The 12784-nt window shown below is 35.6% G+C and overlaps 1 protein-coding gene across 1 annotated transcript in view; it reads left to right on the top strand.

Annotated features, from left to right (window-relative positions):
• Positions 1-12784, top strand: part of GPR158 (G protein-coupled receptor 158) — a 304199-nt gene that overhangs the window by 17452 nt on the left and 273963 nt on the right. Inside the window, exon 2 of the mRNA XM_032474100.1 lies at positions 11591-11696. Within this exon, the coding sequence (XP_032329991.1) occupies positions 11591-11696 (106 nt within the window). The remainder of the gene's footprint in view (positions 1-11590; positions 11697-12784) is intronic.

Raw genomic sequence — 12784 nt, 5'->3', positions numbered from 1 at the left:
TTTAAAATAAAAAACTGTGCTGATTATCAGATGGTAATTTGATTTGAAGAGCTATATGTATAAGGACCAACAGAAAAAAAGAGAAATTTAATGATTTAAAAAATTACTAACAAAAGAGTATTTTTCACTTAGATATTGTAGCCAAACACTAATATAAATGACTTGTTTAATGAAATCACCAGGAAACTCAAGGTATAAAATCATTATTATATATTGTAAGACAGATTAGTGTTCACAGTAGACATTAATTTTCTCTGACAGGATATATTTTGTTCTTATTTTTTATTTCCTAGCAATTAAGGTATGGCTTTGAACATATTATATAAGTTTTCTGAACCTTTATTTTCTTTATTTGGGAAATAAGAAAAGTACTTCCTCCTTTATAGAATTGTTGCTTGAATAAAATGAGTCAAAATAGGTGACTTCTTTGTATTGGGTTCCCTGACAAGGGTTGTGTCACTCCATTTAGAAATGGTCATATTCAAAGAGGTGATATGAGGAAGACTGTGGATGTGTTTGATAAAATAAACTGTCATCTTGTCATTTAAAATTGAAAGAGAATGTAGCTCAAAATTATTCCAGTGAAGGAAAACTAAGGAGACATTAGTCAGTGACTTCTGCAAAAGCAGCAAGCTCAAAATATATTTTTTAGGGGTATAATCATTTGTTATTGAACTCTAAACCTGTGCACTTTTAGAGATGTGTTGCACTTGACTTTGAAAGTATCACCTTCAGGAGCCCCAAAATAGAAAGACTGTATACTCGTGGATGGAGAACAGATGTCCCTCCTGATTGACCTTACTTTATTTTATATTTATTGTTTCTCTTTTTTAAAATCAAACGAGTTATTTTCTCCACACAAAGTATATAGACCTTCCCAAGGAAGGTGTGACTTGATTGCCAAAAAGCCTTCCAAGAACAAGAAGCCAGACAGATGGAAGATATTTGTCACTATGTAAAGTTTTTGGCAAGCTTCTCTCGACATGTCAGTTGCAAAGTAGTGTGGGGGACGAGAACATTTTCTTGCCCTAAGACTGACTGTTGTCAAATTCTTCTAGATTTTCTAGAGGGGAATCAGACTGTGTTCTTGGTTCTCCTGTACTTTTTGTAGTTATGGGTTTGAGCTAAATGAGAAATGTTTTTCTGAGCAGTGTTTTCTGAGGACGAGAGGACCCAAGTGAGGAAGTTACCCAAAGATGACTGAAACATGGTTCTAGAGTATTTTACAGTTAGATGGTAACAAAAAGGAAATTGATCTTTGTCCCCTGTACAAAGGCTCTTCTTGATCCCACCCCATTAGCAACTATGAAGTATGCTCTTCTGTTCATGTGCTATTTGTGTGCAAATCATTTTAATGAAATAATTGCTATATATCTCATGATTCTGCTTTTTATTTATAGAAATCTGTTTTAAAAATCTTTCTGCTGCTACTCATACAACCAGTCCATTTCTTACTACTACATAATATTCTAATGCTGCATAGTGTGTGGAAAATGTCCAGTTCTAGGGATAAATACCCAAATTGTCTTCACTACCCTGCCATTGCAATAACACTGTGGTTAGCTTAAATGCCCCTTTATGGGCCTGCATGAGAATTTCCTTGAAAGATAAACCAAAATGCAGGATTTCTGGGTCACAGGGAGGGCTAAATATGATTTTACAAAATATTGCAAGATTGTTCTCAAGACAGGCTGCATCAGTCTACATACACACACCAGCACGGCGTATGGGCTCCTATGGCCTCACATCCCTGCCAACACTTGGCACTACATAGCTTTCTAATTTTTGCCAGTTTAATGACTGTAATGTGGTATCTCACTATTGCTTTAATTTGCATTTCTCTGGCTACTAATGAGCTTATTAAGCATCTCTTCATGTGCTTTTAAGCCTGTTGGGTTTACTTTTTTTGTAAACTGCTTGTTTATAGCTTTTGCCCATTTCCTATTATGATTCCTGTATTTCTGTTGTACTGGAAGAGATCCTGTTGTATTCTAGGTACTGTTTCCTTGGCAATTTTAGAACTGCAGTATCACCCAATCTGTCACCTTTCAGGTAACTTTGTCCCATAATATTTTCCCTTAAGCAGAATTTTTAAAACTTTCTGATGTTATTTACTTAATCAAAATTTGGACTTACAGTTTATGCTTTTGGGTTTCGTGTAGGAACTCTCAATGCCTTCCCACAAAAACAATCTCTTAAATCATCAACTACTATCTTTAAAGTTGTACCTTTCATAGGCTGTGTATTGGGAGTTCACTTTTATACATGGTATTGAGTAGGGATCCAGTTATATTTAGTGAGCCAGGTTCCCAACACTATCCTCCTTTATTTTACATACATGTGCCTTACATGCACATGTATGTCTCAGAGCTCTCTATTTTGTTCCACTGCTTCCTGTGTCTGTTCTCCTGTCAACACTATAATTTTTATTGCTGTGGTTGGGTAGTATGTCTCAATATTTGCTTGGGGAAAGCCTACCTCTTTCCCCTTTTCACAGCTGACTCTTATTTTTCTACTTAAAGTATGCTATCAAATTTCTAAAAAATCTACAGAATTTTGATTGATTCTGCATTACATTTATAGCTCCATTTGATGAGAACTGACATTTTTAAAACAGTAAAATTATTCCCTTTCAGAACATAAAATGACTCTCCATTTATTCAGATCTATTTTGTCCTTCATTAGAGTTACAAAATTTCTCTGTAAGTTTCATGTATTCTTGATTTATTTATTTTATTTATTTAAATTACATCTTTTTAAATGGAGATACTGGGTTCAACCCCCAGTACCTTGTGTATTCTATGTGTATTTAAACAAATATTTTATTTTATTTATTCATTTTTTGTTGTTCTGCTTTTGTTTTGGGGTGAGGTAAGCAGGTTTGTTTGTTTGTTTGTTTGTTTGTTTGTTTATTTATCTATTTATTTTAATGGAAGTACTGGGGATTGAACGAAGGACCTCAGGCATGCTAAACATGCACTCTACCACTGAGCTATACCCTCCCCCATCATGTGTACTCTTAATTACTAGAGAATTTATAAGTTCTGTTACTATTTTAAATGGCATATTTTTAGTACTGACTTTTTGTTGGAGATTGTTGGTGTAGAGAAACGCTATCTGGTATCTAACAACTTCGCTGAATTTTCTTATTGTTCTCATATTTATGTGTTGATTTTACTGCTAGATAAATGATCATGTCATCTACAAATAATGACAGTTTAATTGCTTCTCTTCTGATCTTTACATCTCACTTTTTTCCTTATAGAATTAGTTGTGACTTTTAGTAAGTGTTAAATGGCATCTGTGACAGTAAACATTTTTGATTTAAAGGGAACATCTTTTAAGTTTTTCCTTTAAGTATAGGGTTGTTAGAGGCAGGTTTTATTAAGTTAAGAATTTCCTTCTATTTCTAGTTTACCATGAAAAAAAAAATTAGGTGTTGGAACTTTGTAAAGTGCATTTTTATATTGGTTAAAACAATCATATAATTTTTTCTCATTTTTCCTACTAAGCTGTGAATTTCACTGATATATTTCTAATATTGAAACATACTTTTATTCTTGGGATATACTCCAGTGGATCATGATGTGTAATTATTTTAATATATTTTAATATTTGCTTAGCTGATATTTTGATTAGGATTCTTAGATTTATATGCATAGTTAAAATGCGACTACTTTTTTTTTTTAGTATTGTTCTTATGTGGTTTGGAAGCAAAACCATGTAAAATAAATTGGATGGTTTTAGTTCTTTTTTGGCTTTAGGAACTTTTAAAAATAAGAGAACTATTCCTTAAAAATTTGCTAGAATTCTTATACAAAATCATGTATGAAGGCCTGAAGTTTTTCTGGGAAATGAATGATTTAAAATTTTTTTATGCTTATGGTTATATTCAAATTTCACATTCCCTCGGGGCAAATTTGGCATTTTACATTTTGTATCAATTTATCGATTTCCTCTAGTTCTTTATGTTTGTTACAGAATAATCAGTCATAATACCAGTTTTACAAACATTCCTTTGTATCTGTTTTTCTGTATTGTTTGCCTATTTTCTGTTTATATGCATATTTTCTCTTTAATTTGAGTCTCCCTTATTTATGTTTTCAAAGAAATTTGATTTCTTTATAACTAATTTATTTGAACTATTTTGAAATACTTTTGGACCTTCAGAAGATTAGCAAAGATAATACAGAAAGTTCCCACATACCCTTCCCCCAGCTTCCTGTAACATTAACATCTTATGTAAAATTATCAAAAGTAAGAAACTAATATAAAGGCATGTTTTTGATTAGACTGAAAAAAAAAGAAAGAAAGAAAAAGGAAGAAAGAAAGAAACTAATATTAGTACAACCCTATTAACTCAACTACAGATTTTATTCAGATTTCCTGTTTTTCCACTAATGTTGTTTCTCTTCCAGGATCCAAAATAGGATATCATATCTTATAGGCTGAATTTTCCCCCAAATTCACATGCAAATGTCTTAGCCCACAGTACCTCAGAATGTGACTATATTTTGAGACAGGATCTTTAAAGAGATAATTAAGTTAAAATGAGAATGGGCCCTAATCCAACATGACTTGTCCTCTTAAGAGGAAACTAGGGCACAGGAACACACAAAGTGAAGACCATGTGAAGACACAGTGAGAAGACAGACATCTACAAGCCAAGGAGAGAGGCCTCAGAAGAAACCAAATCTGCTGACACCTTGATCTTGGACTTTTAGCCTCCAGAATTATGAGAAAATATATTTCTGTTGTTTAAATCACTCAGTCTGGGGACTTTGTTATGGCAGCCTTAGCAAACTAATATATCATTTGTTTTTCATATTTCCTTAGTCTCCTGCAGTCTGTGATAGTTTCTCAGTCTTTCCTTGTCTTTATAACCAATATTCTCTTATGTTATCAACTATCAGCTGACACTTCTGAAGTGTGCTGAGAAGATATTTTGTTGAATATCCCTCAATTTGGATTTTTCTGATGGTTTCTTATGATTAGACTTAGGTTTTGGACTTCTCAGAAGAATACAACCGAGGGTAAATGCCCTTCTCATTGCACCATACCAGAGAGTACACAGTATTATATATCTTATTATTGGTGATGGAGACCTTAATCACTTGGTTGGTGTGATGCCTGCCACGTTTCTCCACTCTAAAGTTACTATTTTCCCCTTTCCATTCTTTACTCTAAGTGAAACACTAAGTTAAGCTTATACCCAAGGGAAAGTGAATTAACTTCTGCCTGGAGGGAGGAGGATCAACGAATTTTGGATACATGTTAAAACCACTACAGTAATGAATGAATGTTTTGGAGAAGATGAGATGCTTTGAGCTTATTCAAATATCCTGTTTCTTCTTAATGTTTTCCCCACTAATTTTAGGGTTTATCAGCAGGTCTTGCCTGCAACACTTACTAGTGATGATTTCCTATTTCTCTCATTCCTTCTAAATTTACGAGATGGAATTCTTTTGTAACGAAGAGTTGTTCCTTCTTCCTCATGTAGTTACTTAATCATTTATTTATATGAGTATGGACTTAGGGATATTTATTTTAGGTGTTGAATCCAATATTATAATTTATTTTGTTGTTCAGATTGCTCCAACTTTCACAACTGGTAACGCTCTTAAGTTGGCTTGTGTCCTTTTGACATGCCTTTGTTCTTATTTTCTGAAAATGATGCTTTAGTCATATTTTGCATATTCCCTGCCCCAGGCTTAGGTTCATTCATTTTTCTAACCCTGTCCCAGAATTTTGTTTTACTTGTAGTGTATTCACTGCCATTCATATCCAAGTATTCATTAATTTCTTTTTCAACCTAAGGGTTATTTAGGAATTTGTTTTTATTTTCCAAACATGCAGGATGTATTTAAGCTATCCTTTTAGGAAACTTAATTTATAATTTAATTCTTATGACTAAAGGACATAGTGTGTATGACACTGATTCTTTGGAATCTGAGGTTCTCTCTGAAATGTCTCTGGTTTATTTTTGGTAAATATTTACTTAATATTCTGTGCATGTTAAAATAGAAAGTGAATTGTCATGTGAAGAACATGTACATTATATATGCCTAAATAGTTTAAGTCTACTAATTACAATGTTGAGATATTTGCTAATTGCTTCTTTGACTTATCAGTTTCTCAGAGAGGTATGTCAGAATTTCCAAATACAATTGTTTATTTCTCTTGTTATGTCAATTGTTGACAATACACCCACAGACACAAACACACGTGCATGCACTTAGGTGCGTTTATGTTCTTGGTGGCTATATTCTCTTAATCTACTGTTTCCTTCCCAATACACAGTATCTATATTGGTTAGATGTTTCAGTCACCTATTTCTGCATAATAAATTACTGAGAAAACCTAGGGGCATAAAACAAGCATTTTATTCTCACAGTTCTCTGAAGTTTTTTTTTGGGGGGGGTGGTGGTAGGTAATTAGGTTTATTTATTTAATTTTTTTTAATGGAGGTACTGGGGATTGAACCCAGGACCTCCTGCATGCTAAACACACTCTCTACCAATGATCTATACCCTCCCCTCATTGTCCTCACAGTTCTGTGTATCACAAATCTGGGAAGGGCTTGGCTAAGCAGTTTGCTTCTAATGTATGTAGTATCAGCTAGGGTGGCTGAGGCTGGAAGATCCACTTCTAAGATGGCTTCTTTACTCGTATATCTGGCAACTGGACTGGGATGTTTGGAATAGCTGGGGGATGTATGGGAACTGCTCAGTAAACTCTCCTTCCACATTTACTCCACCTGGCATCTTGTATTACTCACTGCAGGATAATCTCAGGGTAGCTGAGCTTCCTATACACCTACCCCTCTCAAGTCCCCCACCCGCAAAGTCTCATTTCATTGTGATATTGTCTTAAAAGTCTGGATTTAGCCATCTGAATGAGATCCAGATGAGCATGAGTATCTATGTGTACGGTTCCTCAAATATAGTACCTCTCAGTTTGAAGACCTATAAAGAAGTATTAAATCTGCCCCCTCTCCCCAGTATCCCCTCAACATCCAAATGTGGTTAAGAGATTGAACAACTACAATAACACTTCAGTTAAAGAAGCAGGATGCACATAGCAGTTACTAGTCTATGGCAGTTCTGAAATCCACTTCAACACATGCCACCAATCTCTTGATTAGGACCAGTCCTGCTCCCTGGGAAAATTCTCTGAAGGTCCTGACTTTACCCTCTGGGCCCTTGAGTGTCTCCTCTGAGCTAGCCTTCCTTTTCCTTAAGAAACTGACTCTGCTGCTGGGTGGCCTTCTCAGCTTGCTACATGCCCGTAGAAGGGTGGGGGTGGCGGTGGATGAGGTGTCTTTTACAATGTTGTACTCATTTCCTTTTAATTCAAGATGATAGTTCTCCTGTCTATGCTGTTCATTGAAAAATGTGGGTTTTCCATGAATCTTACTGGAGTTCATTCTACTAGATGAAAGCCACACTTACAAATCTCTTTTAAGATAAGTTTTCTATCTTAGGCCCTGTGGTTGCTATGCAGTAAAGCCTTGAGAATCTTAGAATCTCTGTTTAACAGAGAAGGTCTTTGAGGCATACCCATATGACCATCGGAAGTCCTTTAGTCTCGCTGAAAGCCTCTATGAAACACTGCCTTAGATCTTTCTGAGGTCTTAACAAAGGAGTACATGGGCTGTTACTGTCAATTTTTTGGAGTGATGGAGAAGGAAAATTATTGTCCAAGGTAACATGGTGAAGAAACAAAAGCAGAATTTCAAAACTTTCCTTCAACCTATCTAGTTTTTCTTTCTATTCATTCACCCATATAAGTTCATGATAGTTTTTAGTTTCTCTTTCTCTCTCTCTTCTTTTTTTGGTCGTTGTTATTTTAGCTACCATTTGCATCTCCCTAGTATCTGCAGTTTTTTCAGGGTTAATTTTGGGGATGGGTGGATTTAGGAGCTGAGGGAAAATATTACAAAGACATGGGCTATAGATATTTTAGTATGGTGAGAAAAACAGATCATTTAAAATCAAATATTATAGTAAAGAGCGCTAATGGTATAAAGAAGGTAAGCACAGTGTTTAATGGGGAGAATAGAGTTAGTTTATAAATGAGACTTGGAGTTCATGGAAGACTTTAGAAAGGAGCCAGGTAGGAGCTATGATAGGTAAAGCACAGCTTAGGCAAAGGGGCTTTAGGTATGAAGGTATGTATAAAAGAATGATTTTCTGAGATAGCATGAATTATTTAGGGCCTCACGTGTAGTTCTGAATTGTATGGAACAGTAAATGTATGCAAGAGAGTGAGTGGAGAGTTGGAAGTAGAAGGGGCCTGGGTATAATGTTACACCAAAGAGCCTGGGTTTTATTCTTTACAAGAGTGGAAAATACTGATTTTAAGCAGGGAATTGTGAGGATCATATTTACAGGTTTCAAAGATTAAACAGACAGCAGTGTTTGATGCTTAAGCTTTAGGGCTGCTGGCTTGCATGGGAACTTTCTAAAGTCCTGGAATGGGCACTAACGAGTTTTGTGGTCAACTGTTTTTTGTAAAATTTGCAAAAGGAAGATTTAACTGAATGGTCTCTTTCTACTATAAACTCCCTCCACTACATTTTCCCTAGACTGTGGACATTTTTGGAAATTGGTTAAGGATCAGTTCTGGATTATTTAGTAATATATATTAAAATAGCTTATAGTCACATCTGTCTATAGCTAAGTTACCGCCAGCCATCTTAGTATAGAAATACCTTCTGGTAATGATCTTACAACCCATCCAGCAGTTATAACACAAAGATGTAGGGCCAAAGGTCATACTGTGATATAAATTTATATTCATGATTTTGTATTTGTTTCTTAAAGAAGGACCCTAAACTGTATAAATGTCAGGACCTACAAACTGAGATCCTCATCTGGAGCAAAGTCAGACAGGTCTAAATTACTAAACTATTACAAACATTTTTTTTAGCTCCCTGAGATGAAGGCCTGAACCAAGCAGAAACAGCAGAAATGGTGGGTATGGGTCGAGATGCAGGAAGCAGACAAGGAGTAGAATCTAAGGAACTTGGCAACTGTTTTCATTCAGGGAGTGAGTTTCAGAATGAACAGGTTATGGACTTGGATGGATGGAAGCCCACTGATGGAGAGAGAACATTAGGGAAATCACAAATCTCATTGGGGGATGAATCCCATCTTGTGCTTAGTCCAGTGGGAAATTTTGTGTCCTTGAGAAAATGTGTGAGTATAAACTTGCTATGATTATACCTTGAACCACTGGGTTAGAAATCTCACCTCAGTGAGGCTTATCCTGACATCCTTTAAAAAATTTTTTTATAACTTACCTTCTATTCCCACCCATCCTCCTTACCTGCTTGAGTTTTTTTTTCTCCATTGCTCTTTTTAGTTTGTAATGTGTAGCATAGTTTACTTATGTATTATAGCCATGATTTATTATTTGTCCCACACTGGAAATGAGCTCCATGAAGGCAGGAAATTTTTTTTCCCCTCTGACTTACTAATGTGTTTCAAAGACCAAGAACAATTTTGGCCCATAGTAGGTGCTCAGTAGGTGATTTATTGAATGAATTAGAAAAAGAATGTTATTTTCCAAAGAGCATGAGTAGAGCCGAGAGTGGGCTTGCGTGATTGGCAGGACCGGTTAGAACATAGTTCTGTGGGAAATCTTGGTGGGTGAAGGAGGTCAACAAGTCAGCCAATATTTATGGAATACCTGCTCTATCCCAAATGGTAACTTTCCACATCCCCCAGGATTTAGCGTCCATTCTCCATGAAACATTCTGATACTTTTTAAGACACCCTAAACCTTTTGGGATTGCTTGGGCAGGACCTGTATGGTTCACCTTCATGGCTTCTCATGTTGATATGCACATTCCAGGTGATAAGTATTTGTTGAAAGAGTGAAGGAGTGAACTGGGTCAAGGCATTCTATTACTTGGGAGTTCAGTTATTTATCACATGAATAGCATTTGTTTTATGGAATTATGGTCCACAATAGTAATGTTTTGCAAACTGCGGCTATTTCTCAGAAGGATTTGTAAGTTTTTTATGGTAAACATTTGGGTTTTCCTTTCAGTGATCCCCTGAGAAGTGAACTTACACATATTCTGGGTTGCCTGGACATCCAAGTACTAACAGGAGGTTTTGGTGTGCCTGCTTGTTAGCACTATGTGGTGTAGTACATACTTTGTCACAGGTTAATAAGAACAGAGGCAGCCTTAAGAAGTAAATGATTTATTCACTCTAGATGAAGCCCCAGTGACATGAAGCCACTCTGTCAGAAGATTTCACAGTAGCTTGAAAGGAGAAAATAGATGAGAAAAATGAGTCATAACATGGTAAAATAGGCTTACTGAACTAGCAGTTGGTATCATATCCCCTTTCTGAGAGGTGGAAAAAATGTAATCATTGGTGTTTTTAAATTAATATTTTAAATTTCAAATTTATTGGCTTGACAGTTTCATTTGCATTTGTTTTGTTATTTTGTGTATATGTGTATGCTGTAGCTGGAAGAGCTATAATATAAGGAATTTGAGCCTACCTTTATGTTTGTACACATTTAATAATATCATAATGAAAATAGTTTAAGTTGGGGACATGGGACCTTGAACATGTGTTTTTATGTTTAGTGAGTTTTATTGGAGTGTTTCTGCTTTATTTAAGTTTGTGAAAAAAGACATTACAGAGCTGTGGACTTCACGGCCCAGTCCACAGAAAAATTATTTCAATTAATTCCAGGTGCAGTAGTTCAGTGTAAGACATGTATGTCTGTTGCTTCTGCTGCTAGGGATGCTGGTGGTGGTGAAAAATAGAAGAGGGGGATCTTAGGAAAATGTAGGGAGATTTGTTGGCAAAAATGGAGGAATTTTAAAGTTGGAACTTCCTTTGCAATTTTGCTTTTGGCTCTGAATTTGTGAGTTCTCTTTCTTAATGACTTTTCTCAAATGGGTAAGTGAAATGCAGTGTTCTTGTTTCTAGACTTAAAAGAATAAACACTAATCAGTACTTCTGTGGATGGTGCAAATCTCTGGTGTGGAACACTGGAAGACCTGAAGAACTGATTAAAATGACTGTGATAGAAGATCAGAGGAAAGAGATGCTTATTTTCTGACACTGTCTTTCTCCTAATTAAGCACCCTTGCCACCTTGTCCCAACTTTCCCATCCCTGGCCTTGCATTGGGAACTAGAAATAGAAAGAAATGAGATAAGGGCTTTAAATTTTTTTACTTTAATAGAATGGGTACTGGGAACAGATATTAAATCAGAGTCAACTTTGCTACCATGTCTGGAGCAATACTGTCCTGAGTTTGGTCAATCAACAAATATTTATTGAACACCTACTGGGCACCAATCATTATACAGGGAGATGAAGACAGTTAACAGTACAGAACCCCTGCCTTTGGGACTTACATAAAAATAATACTTGCTGATTTTGTTCTGTTGTGTCTCTATCTTCAGTTGGTACCTGTTAAATGAATATGAGTGGGAAATTTGAAAAATTTTAGTGCATTCTTTATGCTGATTTGTCTGACTTCTAGGGTAGAATAAAGAGTTACAAATTGCAAAAGCCCAGATTAATTTGTTCTTTCTGTCTTTCTCTGTTTTTAAGGGGTGTCATGAAAGTTGACATAAATCTTCAGAAAGTGGACATTGACCAGTGTTCAAGTGATGGCTGGTTTTCAGGAACTCACAAGTGTCATCTTAACAATTCAGAGGTAAGAACATGGAGATAAAGTTCTCTGAAGTCGGAAGCTCAGAAATATATTACCTTTGAATATATTGTATTTGTCTGGAAAAGTAAACAAGAGGCATCTCGGGGCGGGGGGGGGTGTGTGTGGAATCTCCTATGCAGCTATGAATGTTGCCAAATGAACTGAAAGAAGATTAGAAAATGAAATTTGTGCAGAATAACTGTCATTTGGGGACTGAGAGAAGGCTGAAACTAAAATTATCTCTGAAGTTTGGCTTTAGTAGAAGGCTGACCCTATTCTTCAAAATGGGCTGGAAATTAAAATAGCCATGAAGTGAGAAACCAGTCCCAGGAGGGATCAACCAGATTCTGCACATTTTTGTGGAGTATGATGCTTGTTGAAACATTGATGGTATTCATTCAGACACCTTGCCATCTGCTAGAGAAACAATAAAGTATGGCAGGGTGATTTTGAAAATAAGGAGAAAACTGTACATTGTAACCTGGAATGGAAATGTGTATATTTGATGTGTTTTTTTCCAATTTTCAGTTCCTATCCATACTTGATTTCATGCGACTCTGGTTGGTGAGAAACAGGCATAGAGATCATACTTCTAGAAATAAGACTGTCATTTTTTTTTTTTAGTAATTAATTTTTCTATGGAATGAAATATTCTTTAAGTTCTATAGTGTTTTATAGTTTCCAAGTTTCATACAAATAATTTCATGTAATCCCATAATAACCCTTTTTGTCTCTCTAACCCTATGTTGCCCCTCCCCGCTTCCCTCTCCCCACTGGTAATAACTAGTTTGTTCTCTATATCTGTGAGTCTGCTTTTTTGTTGTTATATTCCCTAGTTTGTTGTATTTTTTAGATTTCACATATAAGTGATATCATATAGCATTTTTCTTTCTCTGACTTATTTCACTTAACATAGTGCCTTCCAAGTCCATCCATGTTGCTGCAAATGGCAAAATTTCATTCTTTTTATGGCTGAGTAGTATTCCATTGTATATATATATATATATACCACATCTTCTTTATCCATTGTTCTGTTGGTGGACACTTAGGTTGCTTCCATACCTTAGCAATTGTAAATAATGCTGCTATGA

This window comes from Camelus ferus, chromosome 35 (assembly GCF_009834535.1).
Source record: "Camelus ferus isolate YT-003-E chromosome 35, BCGSAC_Cfer_1.0, whole genome shotgun sequence".
Classification (NCBI taxonomy): domain Eukaryota; kingdom Metazoa; phylum Chordata; class Mammalia; order Artiodactyla; family Camelidae; genus Camelus; species Camelus ferus.
This window is presented reverse-complemented; position numbering and strand designations above follow the sequence as displayed.